Raw genomic sequence first — 27,144 nt, 5'->3', positions numbered from 1 at the left:
ATACAGATTTAAGATTAACAGTGTTTGAATAATGTATACTGGAAACTTTTTTTTTAAAACATTTTTTTTTGCCTTCCCCTCCCTTTTCCTCCCTCTCTCTCTCTCTCTCTCTCTCTCTTGATTCTTCATCTTAACAAGCCCTTTCTATAAATATCATAAAATTAATTGTACTATAAATAAAAAAGATAAAAGAAGCAAGTGACTAACCTTTTAAAACTATAACCATCGTAGCTTCGTCTTCTACGGCGTTGGTATATAATAGATAATTAGTATTAAAATTTTCTGAAAAAATATACACCAAGAGAAAAAAAGGCTAGACATTTCTGATTAGAAAAAATTCTATTTATTAAAAATTGTTTAAATTATGATGACAATATATTTGGCCTTTATCTCTTACAGGTGTATACAAACAGACGCACACGAGTTATTTTTGGAATCGTCATCCTGTATTGCTATCGCATAATAATCTGTTATTATATTTTTACTTATTACAAATAAAATTTCAGCAATTGTAATGCTTCCAACTTCTTGAATATTATCGTAATGCTCTGAAGAGGCATGATGATTTATCATACTTGAACTTTTAAAAAAGCCTGTAAACTGTACATAAGACATGATATCTCAGAGTTCCCTGCAGTACAGTTTTTTATACAGTTGTCTATAGGCAAACATCTGCCTTTAAATTTTTTCATTCTAACAAGGTATAAAATTATAAGTGCCACGATAAGCCTGTCAAGGTCTGACAATGAGTTAGAAAGCATATACATTCGGGGAATCTGCAAACTTTTTTGTAACATGATCGGTTTGATGAAGAGCAGTACGTTTGAATAGAGTGCAAGAGATCCATAAAAAATAAGTTAAGCCATTTAATTAGTTGAATCAAGTAATTATCATATACTAAAAAATAAATTTTTTTAGATTTCATTTTTCAATAACCTTAGTCTACATCTACGTTTAACTTTGTCAGTTTATCGGTTGTTATATGTTCTTTTTATGAAATGACCGTTGCAACATTTATAAATTACACTGTCATCACGCTGCTCTTTATCCAAATGTCGAACTTTATAAAAATATTTTTTTTAAATCCAATTTGTATTGATTGAATGCAAAAGTTCTGATGTTCTAATATTTAAGAAATATAATCATCTAATGGCTTATTATATGGTACGGTGTTTAAGTAAACATCAACTTCTGAATTTTTAACGGATTTTTCATATGATGTTTAATTTACTAAATTACTCCAGCACTCCTACATATTAAAAATACATTTTAATCAAGGAAGCTTAAATAGATTTTCATATATTAATGTTTTCATGATACGCTGTAACTTCTCCGTCTGCTTTGAGTTTGACAAGCGTATGTAAGAGGGAGCCCATGCTAATCTTTTTAAAGAGGATTAACGAGACGTATAATACTTGCACGTTGGCGCATGACAACAGTACTGATAAAAATCACAGTTTCTGTCAGCATAGACTTTTTGATTGCGTGTACGGTATCCATAACAAAAATAGCTTATTCGTATTTATTTATTTTTTTGAAGACCGAAAGGATACGATAAGGATTTCGAAGTAAAGCGCTACTTTTCTAAAACTGTTGTACATGTTTTTTTTATGACGCTCTACCATTTTATGTATTTTAGACTTTTTAACTATCGTATTTTTAATTTTTATTGCCTGATCTGATTCTACTTTATTTTTCATCCATCGTTCAACTGTAGTTACAATAGAACAAAAATTTATTTTTAATGAATTATCATGATTAAATGGAATACCCTCAACTTTGCATGCATATTAAAATCCTCCAGTAGCTGTATTCACACTATACACATAAAGCTTAGAACTTTCTGAAACAAAGATGTCTATATACGATCCTTTACCATACATCTCTAATTTATCTGTTAACTGTACTAATAAGAAACTGGTAGGTGGTTGATATTCACTGACACTTTTATAATTACTTGTAAACATTACTGATTCTGTATTACAGTACAAAGCTTTTCTATCAAGTTTTTCTAAGTATGAATATAGTTTTAAACGTGCTTGAGCTATTGTACATGCAGCTACAGCAACATTTGTACACGGGAAAAAAAGCTTAACTTTCTCTTTATACCGCCACATTACATGCATAACCCTATCATTTGGTGGTAGACGATTTTTAAGTTAATTTTTACTTTAATATAATGCCTTCAGTAACTATTTATTATTATTAACCATACTCGTTTTTTAAGTAAGTTTTTCCTTTGACCGAATTTTCATTGAAAAAGAATTTAAACATTATTTTGCCACGGAACGCAGACCCGGCTTTTTTTAATGTTACTGATTTTTAACTTAATACTTTTTTTTTATTTAGAATTATTTATAAACTGTAATGTATCTTCTTCAGTCTTAACCTTACTGGGCTCCCCAATGATCCCCACATATGACGTTATCATGGTTGAGTTAGATATTCCTACATCCAAAGTACCATCAAAGGCTAAAAAATATTAATTCTAGAAATGCATTTTTTTAATTAAATGCTGAATGATTTTAGTAAAGCTAATAGTAGTTTCTTGCAAAATGTATATCTTGAGGACAAAATAAGTCTTCTTACACAAGAATTAACCTAAATACTGGACCACCCTGCCCCTTTTGAACAGCAACCATGTAGAGTTAGCCTACACCCTGGCCTTCATCGACATCAGGAAATTGATCAAAAAGCGAAATTAGGTGTGGCAAGATTATCGACGTTATAGGACGGATGAGTTTCATACTGCTTACAAAAACTGCGCAATGTAGTAAGCTTGAATGTAAAGAATGCTATGCAGACATATTATTGACGTATTTTTTTTAAATGCAATAGAACTGCACCAACTTAAAACGCCATTAGTTCATTGGGTTTAACTAGATACAATGAGCCCATTACAGATTTTTCTATACCTCCTACAAAACTTAACAAGCACTTTATTAAACTGCAAGAATCTCAGTTAATACCTCTGCCCCAAGGACCAAGAATCTCTCGAGAGCATCCCTTTTACTTTGATTAAACTACTGGATATACTTAAGGCCTTCAGCTTTGCATATTTTTATGCAGCCGTAACTGATGTACCAAGCCTATTATTTCTTAAAATATGCGTGCCTGTTATTTTTCTATTTTTAATTGACATATTTAACTCATCAGTGTAAAATACTCGCAGAAAAATCTGGATACATCGAGTAATATTACTGGGTACCTTGTCTTCAACGTAAAACTTTACATTTTAGTATAAGAATTGTGGACTATTTATTAAAAGTGCTAAATAATCACGCACAAAGTCCTTTGAGGCATATCACATTCTTGCTGCAAGCTATGCGCACCAGCAATAATTTTTCTTTAAAAAGTCTTAACTTTGTATTTTTTGTTTTTTTATGCCAAAAGGCTGCTTATATGTTTAGCTTATCACTACAGTTTCATTGCACCGTTGCGCTTCACATCTCCAGCGAGTGTAAAATGCTCGCAGCGAAATCTGGATACATCCAGTTATATCACTGTGTACCTTGTCTTCAACGTAAAACCTCACATGTGAGTAAAAAAGTTGTGGACTATTTATTAAAAGTGTCAGATAATCGTGCACAAAGCCATTTAAGGCATATCCAATTCTCGCTGTAAGCTATACGCACCAGCAATAATTTTTCTTTAAAAAGTCTTAACTTTGTATTCTTTGTTTTTTTATGCCAAAAGGCTGCGTATGTTCAGTTCGTCACTATAGTTTTATTGCACCGTTGCGCCGTACATCTCCAGCTAGTGTGAAATGCTCACAGCAAGATCTAGATGCATCGAGTAATATCAGTGTATGCCTTGGTTTCAACGTAAAATCTCAACGTACATCGTTTATTCAAAATGCCAGATATTCGCACATGAAGTCACCCGACGCAGATTCCATTCTCGCTTCAAGCTATGCAAATCAGAAATAGTTTTATTTTTAAAAGTGTTAATTTTGTATTTCTTTTTTTTACATGCTAAACAGTTGCTCCCTAAACTTTTGTTGTTCAACTTTTCAATGCAGCGTTTTCAATAATCATGAGATATAAGCTTATTTTTCTTACAAAAGAGAAAAAAAAAATTTATATTTTGCATAATCTTTTCACAGGATTAATGATATTTTTTTTTTGTTGTTCAGTGATGGATTTCTTGAAATTATTTCTTTGTGATAATGTTGCACGTTGAAAAGTACAAATTAAAGAATGTAAGTCCAAGATATCTTGCTGGTTAAGGTCTACTATGATCTATAAAAAAAAACATATGTTTTCTATAATATATTAACACCGTTTATGACATTTTTTTTGCTGTACGATAGATTTTTATAGATTTTTTTTTCTTGGTAATGTTGCACGCTACAAAAAACAAACAAAAATGTAAGTTAAGTGTAGTGTTTGGTTACGTGACGGTAATATTGCTCAATTTGCAACTGTTTGTAAGATATCAAATGCCTCAATCAGAACCCAGTAAGCGCGTCAGGTTATTAGGCTAAGCTGCTCGGGATTTTAGTGTCATTTAGGCAAATAGCGTGCTGAGTCATTGTGTTAACCTGTTTAGGATCTTAGTTTAATCAAACAAACTAAGTGCGCTGGCAGTTATTGCGCGCCAGTAATAAGCGTGCCAGGTCGTTAGGTTTGATATTTTGGGACTTAATTGTTATGAAGGAATGAATGCGATAGCAGTAAAAGTGCCACATCATATTGCTTAGCTTTCTGGGATTATGATTTTAATAAAAAAATAAGGCACACTGGCAAATAAATCGTTTATACGCATCATCCTTTCTTTAGTATACCACTTCTGGCGAGCTTGCAAAGAACTTACACATTTGGATGCCCAGCACTTCCAAAAGCTTTTTAGAGCGAAAGAGATTAGCTTCCAGTACCTAAGTGGCGTGAGCTTTCTGTGATTAACAGGAAGCTCAGGGATTCAATAAGCTGGTCTTGCGTTTATGAAGTAAGCAGGTGCCAAGGAACAAAAATCCTGAGGATTATCGGAAAGAGCTAACAAAGGTCTAGAATTTAGACATGCCTTGATACGACAAAGAAGGGTACAAAATGTCAGAACCTGCTCGCCCATGAATCTTTTCATGTAATACTTAGTCAATTTCACTGCAGCTTCCCACAACCTTCCAGACTAAGAAGGAAAAGGTGAGTTAAAGTGCCAAGTGGTATCTCAATTTTCGAATAAGTCGACTAGTTTGTCTCATGATAGCATTTAAACCAGAAATTGTCTAAGTTCAAAAGCAGCACCTATAAAATGAGTGCCTTGATTGCTATAGAGGTCAGTGCATTGGCTAGGACGACTTTAGAACGATGAAAAATGGAAAGAAAGCCGAAGAAGAATAGTCCTTTACTATTTCAAGGTGAACTGCCTTAGTTAACATGCAAACAAAAACTACTTTGTACCCCTTTTGGGTTCTGTCGCCTCAAACCTTAGCTAACCGAATGGGAAAAGAACCAGCATAATCAACGCCTGTTTTAGTGAACGCAGGGGCAGAAACTACTTATGATTGAGACAAGTCGCTTATAAGCTGCTTTTTTGTCAAACTGGCGTACCTTTTGCATGTGATGCATTTATTAAGGATAGCTTTGACGATTTGACGACCACGTACTATCCAGTACATTTGACGAATAGAGAAAAGTGTAGTTTGTACACCGCAATGCAAAGTCATTTTATGATGATGACGAGCCATCAAATCAGTTGAATAACTTCTAGGTGTGAAAATGAGAGAATGTTTAATTTTCTCACATATTTAAGCATTACAAAGCCTGCCACCTACTTTAAGTATTTTATCAAGGAAGATATCTTGAGGGTAATAAATTTTCTCAGGAGATCTAAATAATGACTCAAAAAAACGAGCATTGTCTAGTTCAGAAATTAAAAAACTAGGAGTTTCTCTATGAAGAACATTAACTAGACTGATAGAAGGCAAATTTTGGGTTTTCCATCCAAGAATGCCTAAGACATTCTATTTAATTTACGTAATTAGTGACTAGGTGACGTTAACTGTCGTAACATTCATCCAGTATGTTCCGAGCTTCAACATAGTTATTAGCAGTAAGAGGCAGTTTTATTGTGCACCAATGCATGGAAGACATTTTTACAGTTTTGCTAACCTACACGTTCACCGCTAAAATGGGGGCTATCTATATTAGTTAAGGTTCACGCAGTAAAATTAATAATGCCAGCTCCAGGGGGAGTGGTCTACGTTGTGATCTCTGATTGACCAAGTTGATTAGGATGATCAAAAAACTCAAAATACTTTGAGTAATAGTAATCTTCCCCTTTGCTAAAAGCATTGGCTTTAAAATAAACGTGACTTAAATCAAAAGAAGTAAGGTTAAGGATGCACAATTAAATTTAACGAAACTGCTCGAAAGAGGCATCAAGTTATTTTTGCCTTGCAATTGCTAAGCCTTGAGTTATCTTTGCTTGACCATCTTTTTTAAACTAGAGAACATATTTTTTATTTTACTGTACAGGTCCAACTGTGTTTAATAATAACCTTCCATTTCAAAAAAATATTACCACTTAATGTAGAATTAAACGAAAAAAACTTCTATAGAGAATCCGTAGGAAGGAAAAGAAGCTCACTTAAACCTCAAGAAAGTTCGTAAGCTGTAAGTCCGAATGCTTAAGGACAAACGTTTAGTAAAATTATTTCGGATTGAAGGATACCAGCCTAAGCTGGTATTGCAACAACTGAAGGAAAGTTTATCACTAGCTATAGATGTTTTCACCAGTCCTACAATTTTTAATGTGAGTATCTTATTGTATCAAATAGAATCAGTATTTTAATCCTTAAATCACTACCTAGATTATATAGTGTTATTTTCTTTAATATTTAAAGTTGATTATCACTTGCAATTTAATGTAAGAAAAACCTTACATAAATTTAATTGACCTACATTTTTATTCTTTAACAAATTACATCCCTACTTTTGCGGATAAAAATATGTAAGTTGTACGGAATTTAACACTTACTGTGAGAACAAAAACAAACAGTTTAGTTTTAAATAATTAAAAAAAAAACTGGCACTATTGATTTATAAATACTTAAGTGATATTTGAGCAAGAAAGAATGGATTATTTAAGCTAGCAAAGTTCGCAAATGTTTAAAAAAGTAAAAATATTTATTCATGGTGACGAAGAATAGCAAGACAGTGGCAGCAACAACGGCGTCGTCTCACATTAGCGTCAGTAGGATTAGATGCAGAGAAAAGATGGCAACTGCAAAGGCAGTGGCACACAGCAACAACAGCAACAATGCCGTCGTCTCACAGCAGAATTAACAGGATTGAATGGAGCACGTGAGTTCAGATGCCTTTAAGTATATTTCTATACGTAAACACTGCTCTTATGCCTACTTTTCTGCACTGCACGTGATAAGAAAGATGTATTTTCTTGTACGTACGAGAAACGAGAGAAAAAGTACGTAAGGAGCTGATTAGCTAAAATAGTGTACGCAAGCGCCCCAAATAATAAAGTACGTGTAAGTGCACGTATGAATAAAGAAGCTGTTAAAATCTACAGCAACTAAATTTAAAGTGCGTGTGAGTGTGCAAGAGCACCATAACAGCAACTGCAGTGTAAGAGGGAGAACACACGTGAATGTATTTAAGGTGGCTCATCACGATGGTGCCGTATTAAGCAGGGGCACCTGGGGGGCTTTTCTATAAATTATAACTTTACTGAATATAAACCAATAAAAAGACAGTTAGTGGTTTGTGCCATGTCTTATTCATGATTTATGAGCAAAAAAATGCGAAAAAATTCCGTAATTGAAAAAAGTTACTATTGATAGGGTATCGAAAAAGCTGCGTACGTCCCTATCCAAGCAGACGAACTCGCGCGTGTGCCTCAGCTCCAGCACCTGTCAACTTTCTTATACTTGTTTTGTGTGTATTTTTTTACCAGTAAAAATTGAATTAATGCTTGTAAAAAATGAATGCTAATTACAATATCAGGCGAACGAGAGGAAAAAAGCGAGGTCAGTTCGTGAAGAAAATCGTCGCTGATGGTCGAGAAAACAATGCAATTGCCACGATGAAACGACTAGCCCCGGATCGAGAGGTTAGTTAAATTGCTGAAGCTTATGAGATAATTGTTTGTAAGTTCAATAATTGTCTGTTAAGTTGTGCATTGATATTTAACAACAAAATATTTGTCATTACTTGTAGGAAGACAAAAAGAGGCTGTGTTCTCGAGATAATGAGGCAGTAGAGCCCTCTCGAAGAATAGTTGATTTATACACGTTCGGTGCAGATTTATATTGCCAACAGTGCAAAATACCGCTGTCCATCCTTGATCAGACCCAGGAGAATCGATTTGGGCTTGCAAGTGTATTTTCAGTACCATGTACGAAATGCAACATACTATATGAGGTTCAGACTGATAAGAGATTACCTACAAACAACGGATTTGCTGTAAACACAGTTGTAGCTCTTGGTATGTTTTTATTCGTATGTTGCACGCTCACACTGTCTCATGATGTACATATTCATAGACACATCAAATATTTTAGGAATGCTTGATACTGGTGTTGGAGAGACGCATATAAATTCACTGCTGTCGATTGCTGACGTACCTGTGATATCGCCGAATACACTAAAAAAGTATGAAAGGACGGTGGGGCCAGCTGTAGAAGAATTAGCTCAAGAATCTTGCTTGGAAAGTATTCGCTTGGAAAAACAGCTGACACTTGATTCTAGTCAACAGATCCAGTGAGTTTATGATTGTATTATGTAACGTGATTGGATACGTTGCATTATTTTTATACTATACCATGGAATTATCTTTTTCATTGATTTTTATAATTTACATTTGTTTTTATCATAAATGGAATCCTGTGAGCTCTTTTACAATTTATTTTATTTTTTTTTTTTATGAAAATCGATTTAATTAGGTCATATTTTTTAAAATGATTTTTTAAACTAATTTAGTATGTACGTATTAACATTATTTATATTTTTGTGGTAATCTTCTCTTTATAAACCTGTATGTTTATTTTACGACGTCACAATAAAATAACACTTCGTCTTATGTCTTTCGTGTACTCCTGAGATTTTTTAAGTAGTATTTTTAGTAGATCTTTTTAAGTGGCGGTATTACAAAATATGAGCCGAATTATTATAAAAATTGAATAAACATATACTACATAAGTTGCGTACAAGTTATTTAGAATCAAAAACAATTCTTGTCTCCCAGATTCCTTTTATAAATTGAAAACTCATATCCCATCATTTTTCTCTATAAATTGCTTACGTTGAAAGAAATTTATTTACACACATGGAGAATATTTCGACTGTAATAAACACAAGGTATCCGAATCGATCTCTAAAAATATTTTTTTTTAATACATAGAAGTGTCAAAGACACAGAAGTTTTTGAGACCAACGAGCATAACAACAATTCAATCACAAGTGAAGAAAAAGTTTATTTGAAATCTTCTCTCGACTGTGGATGGCAGAAGAGAGAAAACGGAAGAGCCTACAATAGCTTATCTGGTTTGTTTATTTGTTTCTCTTATTAAATAGTTTAATAAATATTCTAATAATTATAAAATATAAAAACCATCTGTCTGGTATTTTGAAATTTTACGACATGCTGTGTAATAAATTTTAGAGAAGTTAATCCTTATAAGATTTTTCTATAAACGTAGGACATGCAACTGCCATTGGTTTTCATTCGGGAAAAGTAATTTCTTATGCTGTGCGTTGCGAAGATTGTAGGCTTTGCAAAATGGGCCATGATCAAACGGATCACGACTGCAGATTAAATTATCATGGCTCAGCAAAAGCCATGGAACCAGACATGGCAGTCCAAATATTTACAAAAAATCCGTTATTTGATAAGGAAAATGTGGGTGTCAATGTGCTCATAGGAGACGACGATTCGAGCACGGTGGCTGCTCTTCAAAGAAATAGTTTGCACACTATTACCAAGTGGTCTGATTTCAATCATGTCCATAAAAACTTCAACAACGCTCTATACGGTATCAAACTGTCTCGTGATTTAATTACGTACTTCTCAAGATGTTTTACTTATTCTGTAAAACAGAATATTAATGATGCTCCAAACATTAAAAAAGCGCTTTTAGCAGTTGTTCCTCACGCTTTCGGGGATTACGCAGATTGTGGGAATTGGTGCACAGCCAATTCACAAGAGAGTCAGGAGTATGTGCACACTCATTTACCAAAGGGAAAGCCTCTGTCAGATCCTGATCTCCGCGTGTCACTTCAGCAAATTTTTAGTAAATATGCCAATGGAGCAGAAAAAATTTCTAAGTGCGCCCCAACTCAAAGCAATGAATCCATGAATAATATAATATTGTCCAAAAATCCAAAATCTAGACATTATGCGGGGTCAGAGTCTCTGTGTTACAGAGTTGCTTCGGCAGTCTGCCAGAAAAATATTGGAGCAACCTACACAAAGCGAGTTTTGGATAAATTAAATGTCCGAACTGGATATTTTTCTAGATTATACAGGGAAAAAAAGGAGAGCATAAAGAATATGCAAACGAAAATAAAGAAAACTATTCAATTTAAAAAAAGGAGACTTCAATTGAAAAAAAATCGCTCGCGAAAAACCACTTCAAAGGGACGAAAAGAAGGAACATCCTATTCTACTGGGATGTCTTTCGACGATGCGATTGAATTTGTACGGTCAGACAATTGTAATAATACTTGTGATGATTTCAACGAATGTCAAGTAGTTATATTTGATTTGGAAACTACTGGTTTACACAAAAATGATAAAATTATACAGGTAACGTAATAAACAATCTTTACTCTTTAAATAATGTAGTATTGTAAACGAAAATTTAAATTTTTAGATTGCTGCTACAACACCTACTTCTTCTTTCAATGTATATATTACGCCTTCTAAACCTATATCGGTTTCGTCAACTACAGTGACAGGTCTACATATGGTGGACGGAGATTTATTTTTACATGAAAAAAAAGTGAATGCTGTTTCAGGAAAAGAGGGCCTTATATTACTGTTGAATTTTTTACGTCAACGTGGTAATATTATTTTACTGGCGCACAACAGATTCAGGTTTGACATAATCATTTATTCTTAACATACATAAGTGCCCTTATGTGTTGAGAATATAATTTTCATCTCGTATTGTAGATTCGACGTTCCTAGGCTAATAAAACTTATTGTTTAATGCGAATTATTTCAAGACTTCATTACCATTGTCAAAGGTTGTGCTGATTCCTTGTCTATTTTACAAGAAGCGCTGCCTCAAAGAGTGAAAGAAAAAAAAAAATTTTCAATGGAAGCATTAGTTAGTGATTTTTTACAAACAGAAAACACAGAATCACTTCATAACGCTGTGGAAGATGTGCGAGTTCTTAGAAATTTGTTAGTTAAATTAGGAATAAGTGATGATATTATAAGGGAAAAGTCTCAAAGTATTTCTTATATTTTGAAAGAGAAAAACGAAGAAGCAGCTGTTTCTTTGAATAAAGCGTCTTTACTAGAGAACAAAAATAATATTTTAAATGGGATGATGCTGAAAATGGCTAAGGCGCAAGTAAATAAATCTATTTTAAATGAAGTATTTACGAAAAGTGGAGAAAAAGGACTAAGGCTTTTTTTAAGCGAGAATGTTGGAGAAAAGCCACGGGTGACTACTAACACAAAAGTATTAGACAAAATAAGCCAAATATTTGTTTGTAATGAAAAGTAAAGGATATTTTATTTGATTGGAATTTATATTATTTATGGCATTATTGCTATGTTGTCATCAAATGAACAATTAATATAAAAGTCTTATATTCAACTATTTTTTATTCAACCTACTTATTTAAATTATTGTTATTTAATATTTTTACACAAAGTTTTTGCAATAATATGCGTTCAAAACCGAGCATGACATTCCAGTTTTAGATGTAAACAACTTTTTTACAATTTTTTTGCCCACATTCTTATACATGACATTTGAATCTCCCGGGCTAGCGCCAAGAATCAAAATTGAGGTTATCCTGCGGTTAGAACTTTCAAGACTTTATATCTTTTTGTTTTTACCGGTAATCTTGGACTTTCGCGATTTTGTTAGAAAGAGGATTATTTAAACTACTTGCTCTCAGTTTCTGGAGACTGTGGCCCGACTTTTAGCCTACGAAATCTAACACTTTCGGTGAAAAAATCAGACTGCTCCATAAGACCAATGCTAAAATTTCAAACTTTCAATATGATTATTTTTCGATTTTGGCTGGCAACATGCCCTAAAATTTTAACTGTACATCCGTTTAGTCATATTTTAACATAAATTTCAATTTGGGTGCAATGGCTCGACTTTCAAAAATGTGATGAGCCACCTTAATATTTTTACTGCGTCTTCAAAAGCCAACGCAGAGAAAAAAAAACTTAAAGTGCGTGTGAGTGTGCAAAGGCGCAGCAACAGCAACCACACTTTAAGAAACAAAAAACACGTAAGTGTGTAATGTTTGTACTGCGCGCTCAAGAGCAAACACAAAGAAAAACAAATTTAAAGTGCTTCTTAATGTGCAAAGGCCCAACAACAGCAACCGTACTATAAGAATAAAAGAGCACGTCAATGTGTTTGTCACTTATACTGCGTGCTCGAAAACAAACGCAGAGAAAAAAAAGAGTCTTACGACTTTCCTAGCTGATGGAAAAGAAAGTTTAGATGTGTAAACAGATATAATTAAAATGGCTGCCAGTTTTTCGTGAGGTCGAAAGCAAAAGCCGAGATGTCTATGATAAAGTACAACCCCCTACAATATGGCTCCAAGGACCATATATATAATGTGATATTCACTGAGATGGATGATCTCGCAAAGAAGCTCACTGGGAGCGTAGGAAGGAAAGAAGAAAGTTGATGGCGCACACACCAATTACCTGGGACTCACACTTTGAATTAAAATACAAGCTCTCCTTACTAGTTTTGATAACTTGGAGTTAGCTTAATAATAAGCTAATATTTCTTCATATGAATTGAATAGTAATGTGAGCCATAAGCTTGATTAGAATAACTTATCTCTCTTATACTAAAGGTGGAAGCGCACTGGCAGGTAAGCTTGTGGCGTCTCTTTCACTCAGCACGTTTAATATATACATGGGTAGTAGGTGCGCGTGCTCACTGTAATATAGTACATGGATCATATGCAGTGACCGAATAATCCCTGCGTCACATGGCGATTGACTAAAGCCTGAATTATATACTTATGGTATATTATATAACAATGGAGAAAAAGTTGCAATGGCAATAAAAGCCTTAAATAATAGGACTGAGCTACCTGTGATTTTAATTTAAAATAATAAAATCAAGCAGAAAGGATTAAAGGTCATTAAGCTTAGCTGTTGGGGGTTTTAGTTCTAAAGAAAAAAAATTGCACACTGGCAGTAAGTGTGCAAAGTTATTTAGTTGAGCTGCTGAGAATTATAATATTAATAAAAAAAAAAAGGAAAATTGCTAGTAAAAGGCGTGCCAGGTTGTAAGGTTATGCTGCTTAGTATTTGAAGTGTAATAAAAAAAAAGTAAGCACGATGGCAGTAAGTGAGCTGGGTCATTAGTATAGATGCTCAGGATTTAATTGTAATAAACTAATAAGCAGGCTGGCAGAATGCACGCTACGTCTTGGGGCTTGGCTGCTCAAAGTCTTGAATTAAATTAATAATAAACTGTTCTGGCAGCAATCGTGCCAGGTCATTGGGTTTGCTGTAAAGGGTTTTTAATTTGATAAAAAAACGTGCTCTTGCAGCAAGCGCACCAGATCTTGGGTCTTAGATGCTAAGGATTAAAATGTAAAGAGTGAATATCTACGCTGGTAGTAAGCGCACCAAGTCATTGGCCTTAGCTGCTTAGGGTTTCTAATTTAAGAAAAAAAAAGATGCTTTGGCAGCAATCACGCCAGATTATTTAGCTTAGCTGCTCAAGGTTTCTAATTGTCATAAAAGAATTTAGTGTGCTGGCAGTAACTGCGTCATGTCATGGTGTATGGGTGCTCGGGCTTTAAATTATGATTAAAAAATTAAAAAAATTGCGCAAGGTCATTAGAGTTCGCAGCTCAAAATTTAATTCTAATGAGAAAATAAACGCGCTGGCAATAAAACTGCTGTAACAAAGGATTGTCTTCTTGGCATTCTAATGAAAAAAAAAATTGAGTTGCGCTAGCAGAAACGTGCTGAATCATGAGGTGAAGTTGCCCAAAATTCTTATTTCAATGTAAAAACTAAGAGCGCTGGTTGTAAATAAGCCAGGTTATTCGGCTTAGCTGCTCAGATTTTTCAATTCAACAAAAACAAGCACTTGCAGCAATCGAGCCGAGTCATCGGTCACCGATGCTCAGGTGTTAGTTGCAAGTTTTTCTCAGAGTTTTAAAACTTAATAAAAAATAAGGTGCTCTTGCAGCAAGCGTGCCGTGTCATTAAATAACAATGGTTAAGTGTTTATATTAATAAAATAATAAGCATTCTGACACTAAACGTACTTAATCATGGGGTGTAGCTGGTTAAAATTATAGTAGCGTTCTGGCAGTAAGCACGAAGGGTCCTGGGGATTTGCTGCTCAAAATCTTTAGATCAATAGAGAAATTAAGTTTGCTAGCAGAAAGCGCTCCAGGGCATTGAATCAAGTCGTTCGACATTAAATTCTTACAAAGGAAAGAGTGCGCTGGCAGTAGAAACGCCAAATATGGGGCTTAGCTCCTTGGGAATTTAATTTTAATGTTAGAATGAGGGACACTGGCAGTAAAATTGCTGGTTCATGTGGTTGAGCAGCCCGAAATTTTAATTTAAATGAGAAAATAAGGTGCACTCGCAGTGAGCGCACCAGGTCATGAATTTAACTCTGCAGGATTTAAAGCTAAATGTAAAGATAGAGTGCTCTAGCAGTAATCACGCTGGGTTATTGAGTTTAGCTGCTTGAAATGGAAATTTAAATAAAAACATTAGGTGCACTTGCATGAAGCAAGCTAGCTTATTGAGTTTAGCTGCGAGGGATTATAATTAAAAAAAAAAAATTTAGCGCTTCAGCAGTAAGTAGCTGGGTTATTAAATTGAGCTGCTCAAGATTTCGATTTCATAAAAAAATTTAGACGCTCTAGCAGTAAGTGCATCAGGATTATGCCACAATACGGCGTATTTTATTTTATAGTAAATAGTTTTAATACTATGATTTAGTAACCCATATAACAATTGTAGTCTACCTCAGCTAATTTTTATAACAATACAAAAATGTTTTATATTTATATTTTAACAGACACCTACTATGGAAAAATTTGGCTTTTTTTTGGATGCCGATCTAAAGCACTTGATCTCTACCGTGAAGAGAAAGACTATATGTTAGAAAATGGTGTATTGCATAAAGAGTTTTTAGCTCTGTCTCGTGAACCAGGAATAAAAAAGGTAAGACAATAATTTCCGTAAATTTATAAATTATTAAATCACCTACATTGACTGAAAATTATGTGAATTGGTTAATAAGCATGATTTTTTAGATATTAAATTTATAACGTTATAATTTTGTGGGCACGCTATGTGCAATAGTAAAGCAGCAATTTTAGATTAGTAACTTAGAAAAATTGTGCAATGAGAGTGGATTTTGCCTGTTACTTTCTCTTCGACTGGCCCCTCTTGCCGTACTGCCACACGCTAATAATCCTCCACACCACACCTCACAACGCTACCACAATACAGCACAGCATACAATTTGAAGCTTATCATAATATAATGAATTCAATTACTTCTTATTGTGGTGTAGGTCATAAATAATTTTTTATGTATATTCTTATTTACTGCTCATTAGTTAATTAAGTCTATTGAGTTATTATTTACACTGTAACGTTGTATTTTCTCGTCCTGTGACACTAAAGGTGTCACAACCACGGTGGTCCTAAAGCAACGCACAAAGACACTTGAGTTCTCAACGATGGCTGCACTGGAAACGACGCGAATGACACTGCACCTGAAATGGGAAAATACCACTGCTTAACGACGCTCGTGGTTTGGTCAATCCCAGCACGGCTCCAGGAGACTCTCACCTAAAGGAGATCCCGCCAAGGCAGCCTATCAGGAAGCAAGCCACTCTCCTAGGGAGAAGCGAGTCACACGATCTGAAAGAAAATGCTGTCTGGAAAAGGCATAAAATAACGACACGAAAGGCGGATTTCTTGGATTATTAAGATCACTTTATTTGGTACTACGATTACATGGGCGTCTAGGCCTGGAAAATCTCGGCGTGATCCAGCGCTATGCCATGGCAAGATATCTAACAATAATGCTTTTCTCTTACCCACTCTCACTCTAACGATCTCTGCGATGCATGATTCCAGGGGCTGGCTCCCGTGGCTCACCCTGGCTACACGCAGCTGGTACACACACACACACGCTTCCACGCACTACTTCTCGTGACAGCACTACACTCTTCTTTACTTTAAGGTTTACCATCTCACTATCTCCTTTAGTGACTGAATCGGCTGGTGACCTTGACCTTGCAGTAACAACTAGTGACGGCAGTGATGTTTCCTCGGTCGTCGAACGCAAGGTTGGGTACGGCTGTCTAATTGTAATCACTAACTTTCTTTGTCCTTTTTTATTTCTCTCCTGATTTTCTCTCACTTTCTCAGCTACCGAAAAATCGCAAAATACATGGAAGCTCTGGTTCACATGAATGCTACTACAGAAGTGACGCATTAGGCCCACCAATTAGTGCAGCCTCGTGCATTGTTGCACTATGTCTACGTACATGGATATATCGACAATCATACTTGCTTCTCCTGCTTATACACATATACTTCTACTCATACACATAGAGTTATGGTTAGAGGTAGAGATATTTACTAAGTTCTAAGGACTTAGGGGTTTTACATAGTACGGCAACGTTATAACAATCATAGCTAGAAAAGAGACAAATGTATATTAGTAATATCATATTGAATGCGGACCAGAATACTTAAAAATAAGATAAAAATAAATAATCGTTAGTAGGGCAACAGTAAAGCTTAAACGTGATACCTGGTTATATAAGAGAAAATTGAATACCAAACAGTAAGTCGTACAGCAAATAAAATGCGTAAAGCCGGACACCAAAGAAAAAGAAAATAATAACTTCAATAATCAAAATAATAATAATATAACAATACGTAAGTGAAAAATAAAAAAAATGTATATAAGCAAACAAATAAATGTATAAGGAACAATGAATAACGTACGCATATAAAAGGGATTAAGTAAGACGAAGCAAAATCACTCTAATTATTACTGAAAGTTACCGGTAAACAAATAAAAATAACACTAGACAGCAAAGAAACAAACAGAACAAAATTTTTGAAACGCAGTATTTGATGTCAAACAGAGTACACTAAAATACTTTATCACTAACAAATATCCAAGCACCCTGCAGAGTCACGGTACATCTGATCACGATGCAGATAAATGCTTGTGAAGTGAAACCCTGAAGCAATGGTAATGAATCTGTCTTTTAATAGTTGTAGGCAGGTCATTTGAGAGTTTAGCAATATATACTGTAAAAAAATGTTTGTAACACTCAGTGTGAGCATGCGGTATAATTAAGTCCCATTCGGAGTGCCTCTTCAATCCCGGACCACTAGGGGGCTGGAGAAATAGTCCATCACAGTACTCTTGGTACTCTCTGGCGAAACACTCTAGCCAGTAGACAAAGACAGAGATAAATACAGTGGTCTTCCTAACCGGGCAAATTAAGCATCTTGTAGACTGGGGCAATTTGTTCATATATCTTTGTGCCCGTGACAAAACGCAGTGAACAGTTTTGCAACGTTGCAGCTTGGTTCTGAGCTCAAGAGACACATCCAGGAACAAACAAGGGCAGAAGTCAAGGTATGGCAGTAGTAATGCTTTAACAACCAGGAGTCTTACTAATTGAGGGAGGAAATTACTACACTTTCTCAGGTGTATCAAGGCTGCGTAGAACTTTCTAATAGTAGTGGAAGTCTGCTGAGCTTCCGAAAGTGCACTATCCAATGCAGACTGGTGGCAAAAGATCTATCCACATCCATCCAATAAAATTCCTGTTGGATAGCCAGGAGGCCTGGGTCTTGTCAGGTTTCACTTGCAGACAGTTAGACGGGGCCCATCCCACCAATGCTTCAAGATCAGAATTGGCCTCATTGACAATGCAAGCAGTCTCCTTAAACGGACCTCTTCTTCAAATGGTAAAATTGTTAGCATATAAATGATGGACAAAATAGCACAGAACTAAGGGCGCATCATTCATAAAGAGTACAAATAGCAGTGGGCTCGTAAACACCCTTCCGGAACCCCCACCATCCTGGTCAGAGGTCGAGAGCTGGTGCCATCAGAAGAAACAACGACCACAGTTCTGTTTTCCAAGAAAGACTGAATCCATCCCGATGGAGAGTGAGAGAAACCAAGCGTCAAGAGCTTACCCACCAAAAGGTTAATGTTTATTAGGTCAAAAAATCTTTTAAACCCCACGCAGACTATCAAGGTAACATTTCTTCTGTCAATGGCCTGACAAACTCCATCGACCAACTGAATGAGCGTCGAGTGAGTGCAGAGACCCTTATGGAAACCCCGTTGTATCGGGTCAAGCAGGTTTCTGCTAAATAAATAATCATCAATCTGCCGCAATGCCTTAAACTCCAGGAGCTTAGAGAGTGCAAATGTAACACTGATCGGCGTTCTATTAACAAAATCAAGCGAAGGAAAGTGTTTAAGCTTGGGTCTTACAGTGGCAGATTTCCAGAGTGATAGAAAAATCATTGATTGCAAAGAGAAGTCAAATACGTGAAGCAAAATGGGTAGTATTGTCAGCATGCATTCTCATATCAAAGACATAATTAAGTCGTTCGGGTCCCTTGCATTAGACTTCACAGCGTTAATAGCATCCATAATATCCACTGATGTAACGTGGTGAGAGTAGAAGTCGTCGGCCCTGGACTCCAGGCCAGAAGCTAACTCAAAGCTCGGCAAGGTGGTGGCTCTGTCGTAGCCTGCAAAATGCTCGCTCAAAGCATTGACATCAATGGAGAGACCTCTGGCGTAACCGGTCTTCATATGCATGCCAAGCTCGGCAATGCAGCGCCAGAGTTCCCCAGAGTCCCTGCAGTTTACCAGCTTATTACGGTAATGTGAGCATTTTGCGTTACGTACCTTAACTTTAACCTGGATACGCAGTTGTTTGAAATCTAATAAAAATATATCTCTGCCTATTCTTTCATAAGCGGCCCATGCTCTGTTGCATCTAGCAATAATAGCCCTGATTTTTAGGCTAAACCCAGGCGTGGGTCAGTTTCTGAGTGGGTAAGTCCGATAATGGGCATCTTTGTCATAAAGCCTAGTCATAGTGGTGGTAAGAAAGTCAATTTTATCGTTTACGATCGCAGCTCATGCAAAATGTCTGACTGTATTAAAGAGACATTAAGTCTCAAGTCCTCTTTATTAAATAAGGTGAAGTCTCGGTGATAGATGCCCCTTATCAACGATTCAGCCACCGAAAAATCGAGCTCTAAAATCAATACATAAAGCTCAGAGATACATGAAACTCGGAATTGGATGCTGGAGATGACTCTAAAGCGGCCACTGACACATATATAGTCAAAAGTGGTGTGTGAAGATTTAGTGTGATGGGTAGGGCTAAGTGGCAGAGACTTAAGGCTGAACGCATCAAAGAAGCTGGTGAGTATTCTTCTTGGCACGTAGTTCATGGCCCAGTTAATATTAAGATTGCCAACCAGTAATGAGAAATCACACGTGTGGCTGAAGTTAAGAAAAGCTTCTTCTACGTTAGACCAGTGGCCGCTTTTGAGGGGGGCTGTTAGCTACTCCTAACAGTGTTGAAGTGTTGCCGAATCGTAATTTTATTAGCATGTACCTCAGTCTCACCAGGCCATGTTACTGAGACAGAGAGCGTGCAACAATTTCGCCACAACATGAGTCACTCACATACGTGGCTACAGCCCCACTGATCTTTCCCTGTCTATCCACACGTAATAAGAAGTAGCCCAGCACATCAAAAATATTAGAGTGTCTCTCGAGCTTCAACCAAGATTCACTGATGGCTGTAACGTAAGGGGTATGATCAGTGATTAATTGCCTCACATCTAAGTGATTAGGTTACAGCAATGGCGAATTTACGGGACCGACTTTAAAAGTAAAGGTACTATAGGATACCATAATCAATCGATGATATTATTCGCTTCATTCGTTTGCGTAGTAGTGGGCATTTACCTCTATCCATGGCTGCATGTGAAGTGACTGACATCTTATTCACGAGTCAATGGGCATATCACACCGTGCTATTAGTAGTTATCTAGGGCCACGAACCCGTCGCTTCCCGCCCTTACTTTTTTCCTGACGGTCTACACTCACCTGAATCCAAATGTTCACCTAGCGTCGGGCTCTCTGCATATAAACCAAATAATCAAAGGCAAGTCTCACTAGATCCCTTATCTCCGCTCCTTAACGGGGGTCCGTGTCGTTTACGGATTAGCGTCGAGGGACGCTCTCCGAAGCTTGTGCGCGTAATGTCTCTAGCTCGTCCTCCTTAAGTTCTGGCCACTGCGGAAGGGTGAGGGTCAACGCCAGCCCAGGCTGTTTCGCCTGCGGGCGGTAAATGGGCAGCACTCCACTAAACCCATTGAGGTCGCTATCAGCCCATTTGAGAAAATTCTTGACTTAAGGAAGCTCCAGCACGTGGCAAAACATTGGAGATGTAGTACCTACTGGTAACTCCTTGTGGGCTAAGTACTCGATGGCCTCTTGTTCCTTACTTCCAAACAACTTAATCGTCACCGATGCCTGGACTTCCTCGCACAAGGGCTCCCTTGTCCAATTGATCACCGAGGCCTCTTCAGGTTCGCGTGGGAGCCAACCCGAGGCCTTTCAGGAATCTCCCAGGGTTTGGTTCCAGGGGCCCCTATCTTTCGAGTTGAGAAAACCAATGGCACTAATAGGAGTCGGGACACTAGGATCAATAGAAAGGATAGAGGTGGGTGGCTCTAGCAATTGACTAGGTCCACGGTCAACATCAGGTGCAACATCTAGCGCAGCGTAAGTTGCGGCCTCTACGGATACTGACTCTCTTAACTTCTCCAACTTCTCCACTGGCATCTGTTCGAATACACCACACACACGTATAGAAACCTTGATATCTGAACTGAATGAAAAAAAAAAAAAAAAAAAAAAAAAAAAAAAAAAAAAAAAAAAAAAAAAAAAAAACAACAAAGGAAGACAGAAATAATAGCAAGACGGTTGACTTGTTGGCCTTGAAATAATCGATAAGCACCTGCCTTCTTTCACAAGGGTATAAACCACTTGAGGTCAAACACATGCACTATCTTCTCCTTATTTTCATCCCAAAGAACGTACACTACTGGCGATTTTACTGTGAAAATTTCGTACAGCCCCTTGAATTTTGGCACTAGTTTTGCTGATAATTTATTTGCAAGGTCAGACTAATGTTGAGTACGCCTTATGACTTGCATGCCCACTGTCAAACCCACATCGCGACGCCCACAATTTCAATGCCTCACCTGTTTTGATCTGTCGTCCTTTATGTGTTAAGCCACTAAATCGTGCAACGACTCTAGTCACTTAACTCGATCCCCCCATGCATCCAGTGAAATCCACTCGATTTTTTCTTTAGATTTGACCTTTTGGCTCAGACTATTCACTGGTTTCGGATTTTTTAAGTAGTTTAAAAACGCCTGTGAAACTTTCAACGTCGTTTAAGTTACAGTGTTAACTGCGTGGCGAAGCTCATGCACATGCAGATCTCAGTTGCGATGATCGACGCCTACAAATGTAAGTATCATTTACTTCAAAGTCCGATAAGTTCGCTCCACGGGATTGGCCTCGGCATGGTAAGAAGGCGTTAAAACATGCTGAACACCGTAATCCCTTAATGTCTCGGTGATCAACTTATTACTGAATTCGTGGCCATTATCTGTCAAAGAGTACTCCAGCGTTTTTCATCGAAATGAAATCAGCACCTCTAACGCTGGTACTAGGCTTTTCTCATCGGCTGTACGAATGGCTTAACTTCGATCCAATGCGTTAATAAGTCCTGAGAAACAATTAAGTACTTATGGCCACTTTTGATCGGCAAAAATTTTATCAGATCGGTAACCACGAAGGTCTACGGCCTCTTGACAATTTGCTTACCCATAAGCCCTTGTGGAGTGGTCTGTGGGTCTTTAAACTGCTGGCACAATTCGCACACCCTTACGAACCTCTTGACGTTATAATATATTTCCTGACAGTAATACTCATGAGCTATGCAGTCGTATGTTTTTCAATCACTATGTGCCCGCTCGACGGCGTACAGTAAGTGTTGATCGTGACACGCTCTTTATGATCGTGTGGCACTACCAGACGTCACCGTTCCTCTTGATACGTGATGGGGTCTAACAGCGGATTTGCACGGTGAAGATACAGTTTCCTGTCCTCTACGTGCCAGTTTTAATACTTAAGTGGATTTGTGATTACCTTCACATCATCATCATTTATGCATTATTTTTACGTACCACTCGTCGCAAATATCCCTAAAGGCCGCTATTTCTTTGTCTTCCCCCGATAACGGAGATAGTGCATCCAGCACGTGGTTCATCACACCCTTACGATTTACGATCTCAAAATATTATTGGGACATCTTTAACGCCCACTTCGCTAGTCATCCAGCTGGCTCACGCAAGTCTTTGATCTACTTCAGAGTACTATGATCGGTAATCGCGGTGAACTGATACCCGTCCAAGTACGGTCGCAGTTTTTTAAGTGCCCAAGTTACCGTGAGGCACTCCTTCTTCGCGACGCTGTAATTCTTCTCCGCGGGTATTAATACATGGCTTATTGACACGATTAAATGCTGACCATTCTCTTGTCCTTTGGCTAACACAGAGCCAATTACATAGTTACTCGCGTCGGTCTGCACGGTGAACGGCTTGGCAAAGTCCGACCGTGCTAATGCCGGCGCATCCGTTAAAGCCGCCTTTAATTTATCAAATGCTTTTTGCTGCCCTCCTCCCCATGCCCACACTCGCTTTTTACGCAGTTATTTAACTCGCAGAATTTTTATTTCTGAATTACGATCGATGAATCTGCGATACCACCCGACCATTCTTTAAAACGTAGACGCATGACTATCTCTAAATAACGCAAGTATTCGTCAAAATCGTCTGCGGCATGTCACTATAATTATATCACCTAGATACTCGAAAATATTGAGCTGTGAGTTCAGCCTGAATGAGGCGGCGATGGGTTGCTGAAACATCATCAGCGCATTAGTCAAGCCCAACGGCATTCACTGAAAATGCCACAGCCCTGAACCTGGCGCTGAAAACGTGGTATACTTTCTACTTAAGGCTTCCATTGGTATTTAAAAGTAGGCCTGTTTTAGGTGAATTTAAGATAGATACCGCGCACTTTAGAGCCATTCCAGAATTGAATCTATTCCGCCATTGAATTGAAAAACTTTGCCATAACGCACGTGACTGTTGAAAACCACACCAAAAGGCTTTAAATGCATGTAATGGACAAGATACAAAAAACCCCGACTCAGACGAGAAATTTATGGCCATGAATGCCATCGTATCAGTTACTTTACAGAAAGTAATGCTGAGTGGTTGATCCATTTCAGCGCATCTCATAAGATAATTAAAATCAAAGACCATATGCCTATTCTTGCTGGCAGACCACAACGAAAAATAACGGTGGCAGACCAAGGTGAGATGACCGCTTTAGGCAAGGGAAAAATGGATCTTACTGTTTAAGGCAGCAAAAGAGACGTACTTCATTTTAGCAATGTACTACATGCGCTGGGAGCTATGTCGAATTTTATAGATGACGGCACGCAAACTCGTTTTTACAAAAAAACTTAGACGTCACCAAAGCAAGTATCATTAGCGTGTCTGGATGTAAGTTTATGGTACCAAAAGTTGGGTTACCTTAATGATGGTAACATGAAAATCCTCATAAGTGATGCTGCCACGGGAATCAGGATAAGTACCAAAACTAAGTTGACTGATTGTATCGGATGCATTGAAGGCAAAACTGTCAATTAACCTTTTCCAACTAATTTAAAAAGAGAAAGTGCTGAACTTTAATTAGTATACAGTGATCCATGCCAAATATATGCAGCATCTATAAGTGGCATTCAATACTTTATCACGTTTTAAGACAAGTTTTTGCGTAAACTTTTTTTGTTTATCGTGAACTTTAAGAGTTATGTTCCCAAAACTAGTAAAACGCTCATCAAGTATGTTGAACAAGAGACTGATTGACAAGTTGAATCTTTGAGAACTGACAATGGGCGCGAAAACGTCAACGAAAAACTTAAGAAGTTTTTGAGAAGTGCAGAAACTAAACACAAAACCTTAATAAAATACAATCCCTAGCAGAATGGACGTGCTGAACGCGTCAAGAAAACTCTTTTATGAAAAACGAGATCCATGCTTTCTCACGCCAAGCTTGGTAAGAATTTCTGGGGGGAAGTAATCGCGACATATCTTCACAATCGCTCTTGTAAGAGGGGACTTAGAAGTAAATTTCTGCACCAGCTATGTAAAACAAAATTTGGGTGCATTGCTTTTGCTCTTATACTGAAACAATTCAGAAGCAAGATTCATCAAAAAACCAAAGAATACGTTCTCGTTGGTTAAAGTCAAGAACAGAAGAGATACAGGCTGTATGATCTAAAAACAAAAAAGATTGTTATTGTTCATAACTTAAATAGAAAAAAATATTGCCTGAAACAAATGCTTCAGATGTAGCTTAGCCAGAAGCCTTACAATATGAGGAACATACTTCTATTCCAACTCATTAAATTAAAGTAGATAGTAACCAAGACACTCAACAGATATGTATGTTGCCCAATAAACTCCATAAAGATCAGTGGAGGCTGAGAACAATTAAACACAGTATGCCAACACATTTAAATTAACCCGTTGTTTATGAAGCTATGGCTGACGAGGGTCAACCTACATCTTATCATGAAGCAACCCATTGCGTGGATAAGAAGCAATAAAAAAGGGCCATGCTCAACGACTATAAGTCAATTGGAAGATCAGAATGGTAATCTTAATTACAAGGTAAAGTTTGTGGCAAAAAGGTTAAACTAAGAACAAGGCTGGGACTACCAAAACACGTACGCTTTAGTTGTTCGTTTATCGTCAACAAGAATCCTGTTTGACTTCACGGTAAAATATAACTTGTCCATTAATCATTATGCATCAATCATATTTTATGATTTGAAGAAAATGACATAAGGTTTAACTATATGATTTTATATCATATCAGTTTAAATTAAACACAAACAAATCTCGACAATTTTCTTATAATACCTAAATTATTTAAATATATTCTTTTTATTCTTGAAAAGAGAAGTTTTGAGAGAAAAAGGACTATGTGGCGCTAAAGATGGTTATTTGTCTTAGCAGAACTTTATCTTGTAACGGGGAATCAGCAATATTTGCCATGGAAAATAGTTCAAGGTAACACAAGACCTACAAGTAGTACCATGAACGTCCCCTCTGGCATTACCTGGTGGAGTAATCCATTGTGTGACACGTTCCAGAGATCGGGTCCAAGTATGGAACCCTGGAATGCCCCTGCAGTTATTTTCTCCTTCGTTCCACCATTTGTTGTCGTATAGGTCAAGAAGCGGTCCTTGAAATAATCTCTCAATACTCTCAAGAGACAATCTTGTCTCTCCATCTTACTAAGTTACAAGCATTTTTTACATCTAAGGTTACCAGAAGAACAAGGGGTTTTGCTCTATGGCATGTGTCTCGAGTGTTCGATACTGTTTTAACCACTTCTTCTACTGCTTTTCTAATAGACTTTCCTTTACTTTATCCGTACTGCGTATAGGATAAGTCTTCCACGTTTTGTATGACCTATAGAGGACGGGCCTTAAGCAGCTATTCGTTTAACTTTCCAGGCGTGTCCGGAATGCACAACGCCCTAAGAGATAATATAGAGTTAGGCTTTCCCTTGCCTTTATCGATGAGTACCAGCCGTGCATTTTTCCAGGGGGTTGAAAATAACCCCTTCCGTAAACATACATGTAGGCCTCGCATGTGGTTTAAGGGAGTTGCCTGGTTGCCTCGCTGAGCTGCTGTCCTTTTTCTGCTGTGTTAAGGTTTCGTCCATCGCTTTGGATAGCAGCGATGCCATTCTCAACTTTTTCCGCTAGTCGTTCTGTTTCCAGCTTCTTAACATTCCATCCTGTTTTGCTTGCTATGCCACTTCATCTTATGGTATTGGTAATTTCAAAAACGATGTATTGGTGATTGCTGCCATTTTCCTCCTTGATAACCTGCCATTTCTTCACTCTCGGTGCAAGGTTCTCCGAAGCCAGTGTGATATCTGGTATTGATTTGCCAGATTCTGGACTTCGAAAAGTCTCGATCCTTTCTCCTTTTACAACGACCAGTCCTAGCCTTGCCACTATATCTAGGAATTCCCAGCCCTTAGAGATCGTTGTAGGCATTCCTCAGTCTACTTCTCTTGCATTGAGGTCTCCCGCGACTAATAGGTCCCCTTCCATACTATCCCTAATGGTATCTTTGTGGTAATTTATTCTTTTTTTGTAATCCTCGATACAAGTGTTTGGTAAAAAGTAGCAGCTGACATACGTCATGCCCCCACTTTTCAACCAGACAAAATGTCTTTTTGATCCACTTGCATCTTCGCGGATTTTGTCTGGTCTAAAAACAGAAATGGCTCACAAATTTGTTGCGTTGCTAAGCCACTAAGGCGGCTTAAAGTTTCTTAAACTTTTGGCTTAAGGCAAAGAAAGTTCTGCTCACTCGTAAGCGCTACGTCTATCCTTCTTTCACATAAGATTAATAGCAGAAGAGCATCTGCGTCGATTGCCTCGATCATGCTTCCTTGGAGAACTCTTGGCATAATGTCGGGCTCCTTTTTCTTCTGTGAAGGACCTGACTTAAAGCCTAGCACGCTTGAGATCCAGGCCCATAATTAATGCTCTCTCCTCCATGCGCGAGTTTACTGCATATGACACATCGTGGTTTGGCCTTGCAGTCCTTAGCTCCGTGTTTGTCTTTACTGCATCTCTAACAGAGACCTGATCGGTCCAGGCCTCTACAGTTGTATCTTGTGTGTCCATATCCCAGGCACCTGTAGCATTGCTTAATAATAATCTTGCGGCTAAGT

The 27,144-nt window shown here is 37.3% G+C and overlaps 1 protein-coding gene across 1 annotated transcript in view; it reads left to right on the top strand.

Annotated features, from left to right (window-relative positions):
* The window catches only part of Nos (Nitric oxide synthase), a 2,633,257-nt gene that overhangs the window by 2,363,701 nt on the left and 242,412 nt on the right, over positions 1-27,144 (top strand). Inside the window, exon 23 of the mRNA XM_089593752.1 lies at positions 15,230-15,375. Within this exon, the coding sequence (XP_089449878.1) occupies positions 15,230-15,375 (146 nt within the window). The remainder of the gene's footprint in view (positions 1-15,229; positions 15,376-27,144) is intronic.

Source organism: Copidosoma floridanum, unplaced genomic scaffold (assembly GCF_036245765.1).
Source record: "Copidosoma floridanum isolate Cflo_tuat_1 unplaced genomic scaffold, Cflo_Japanese_pri ptg000020l, whole genome shotgun sequence".
In the NCBI taxonomy this organism is placed as follows: Eukaryota; Metazoa; Arthropoda; class Insecta; order Hymenoptera; family Encyrtidae; genus Copidosoma; species Copidosoma floridanum.
The sequence above is the reverse complement of the archived record's forward strand: the minus strand, read 5'-3'. Positions and strand labels throughout refer to the sequence as shown.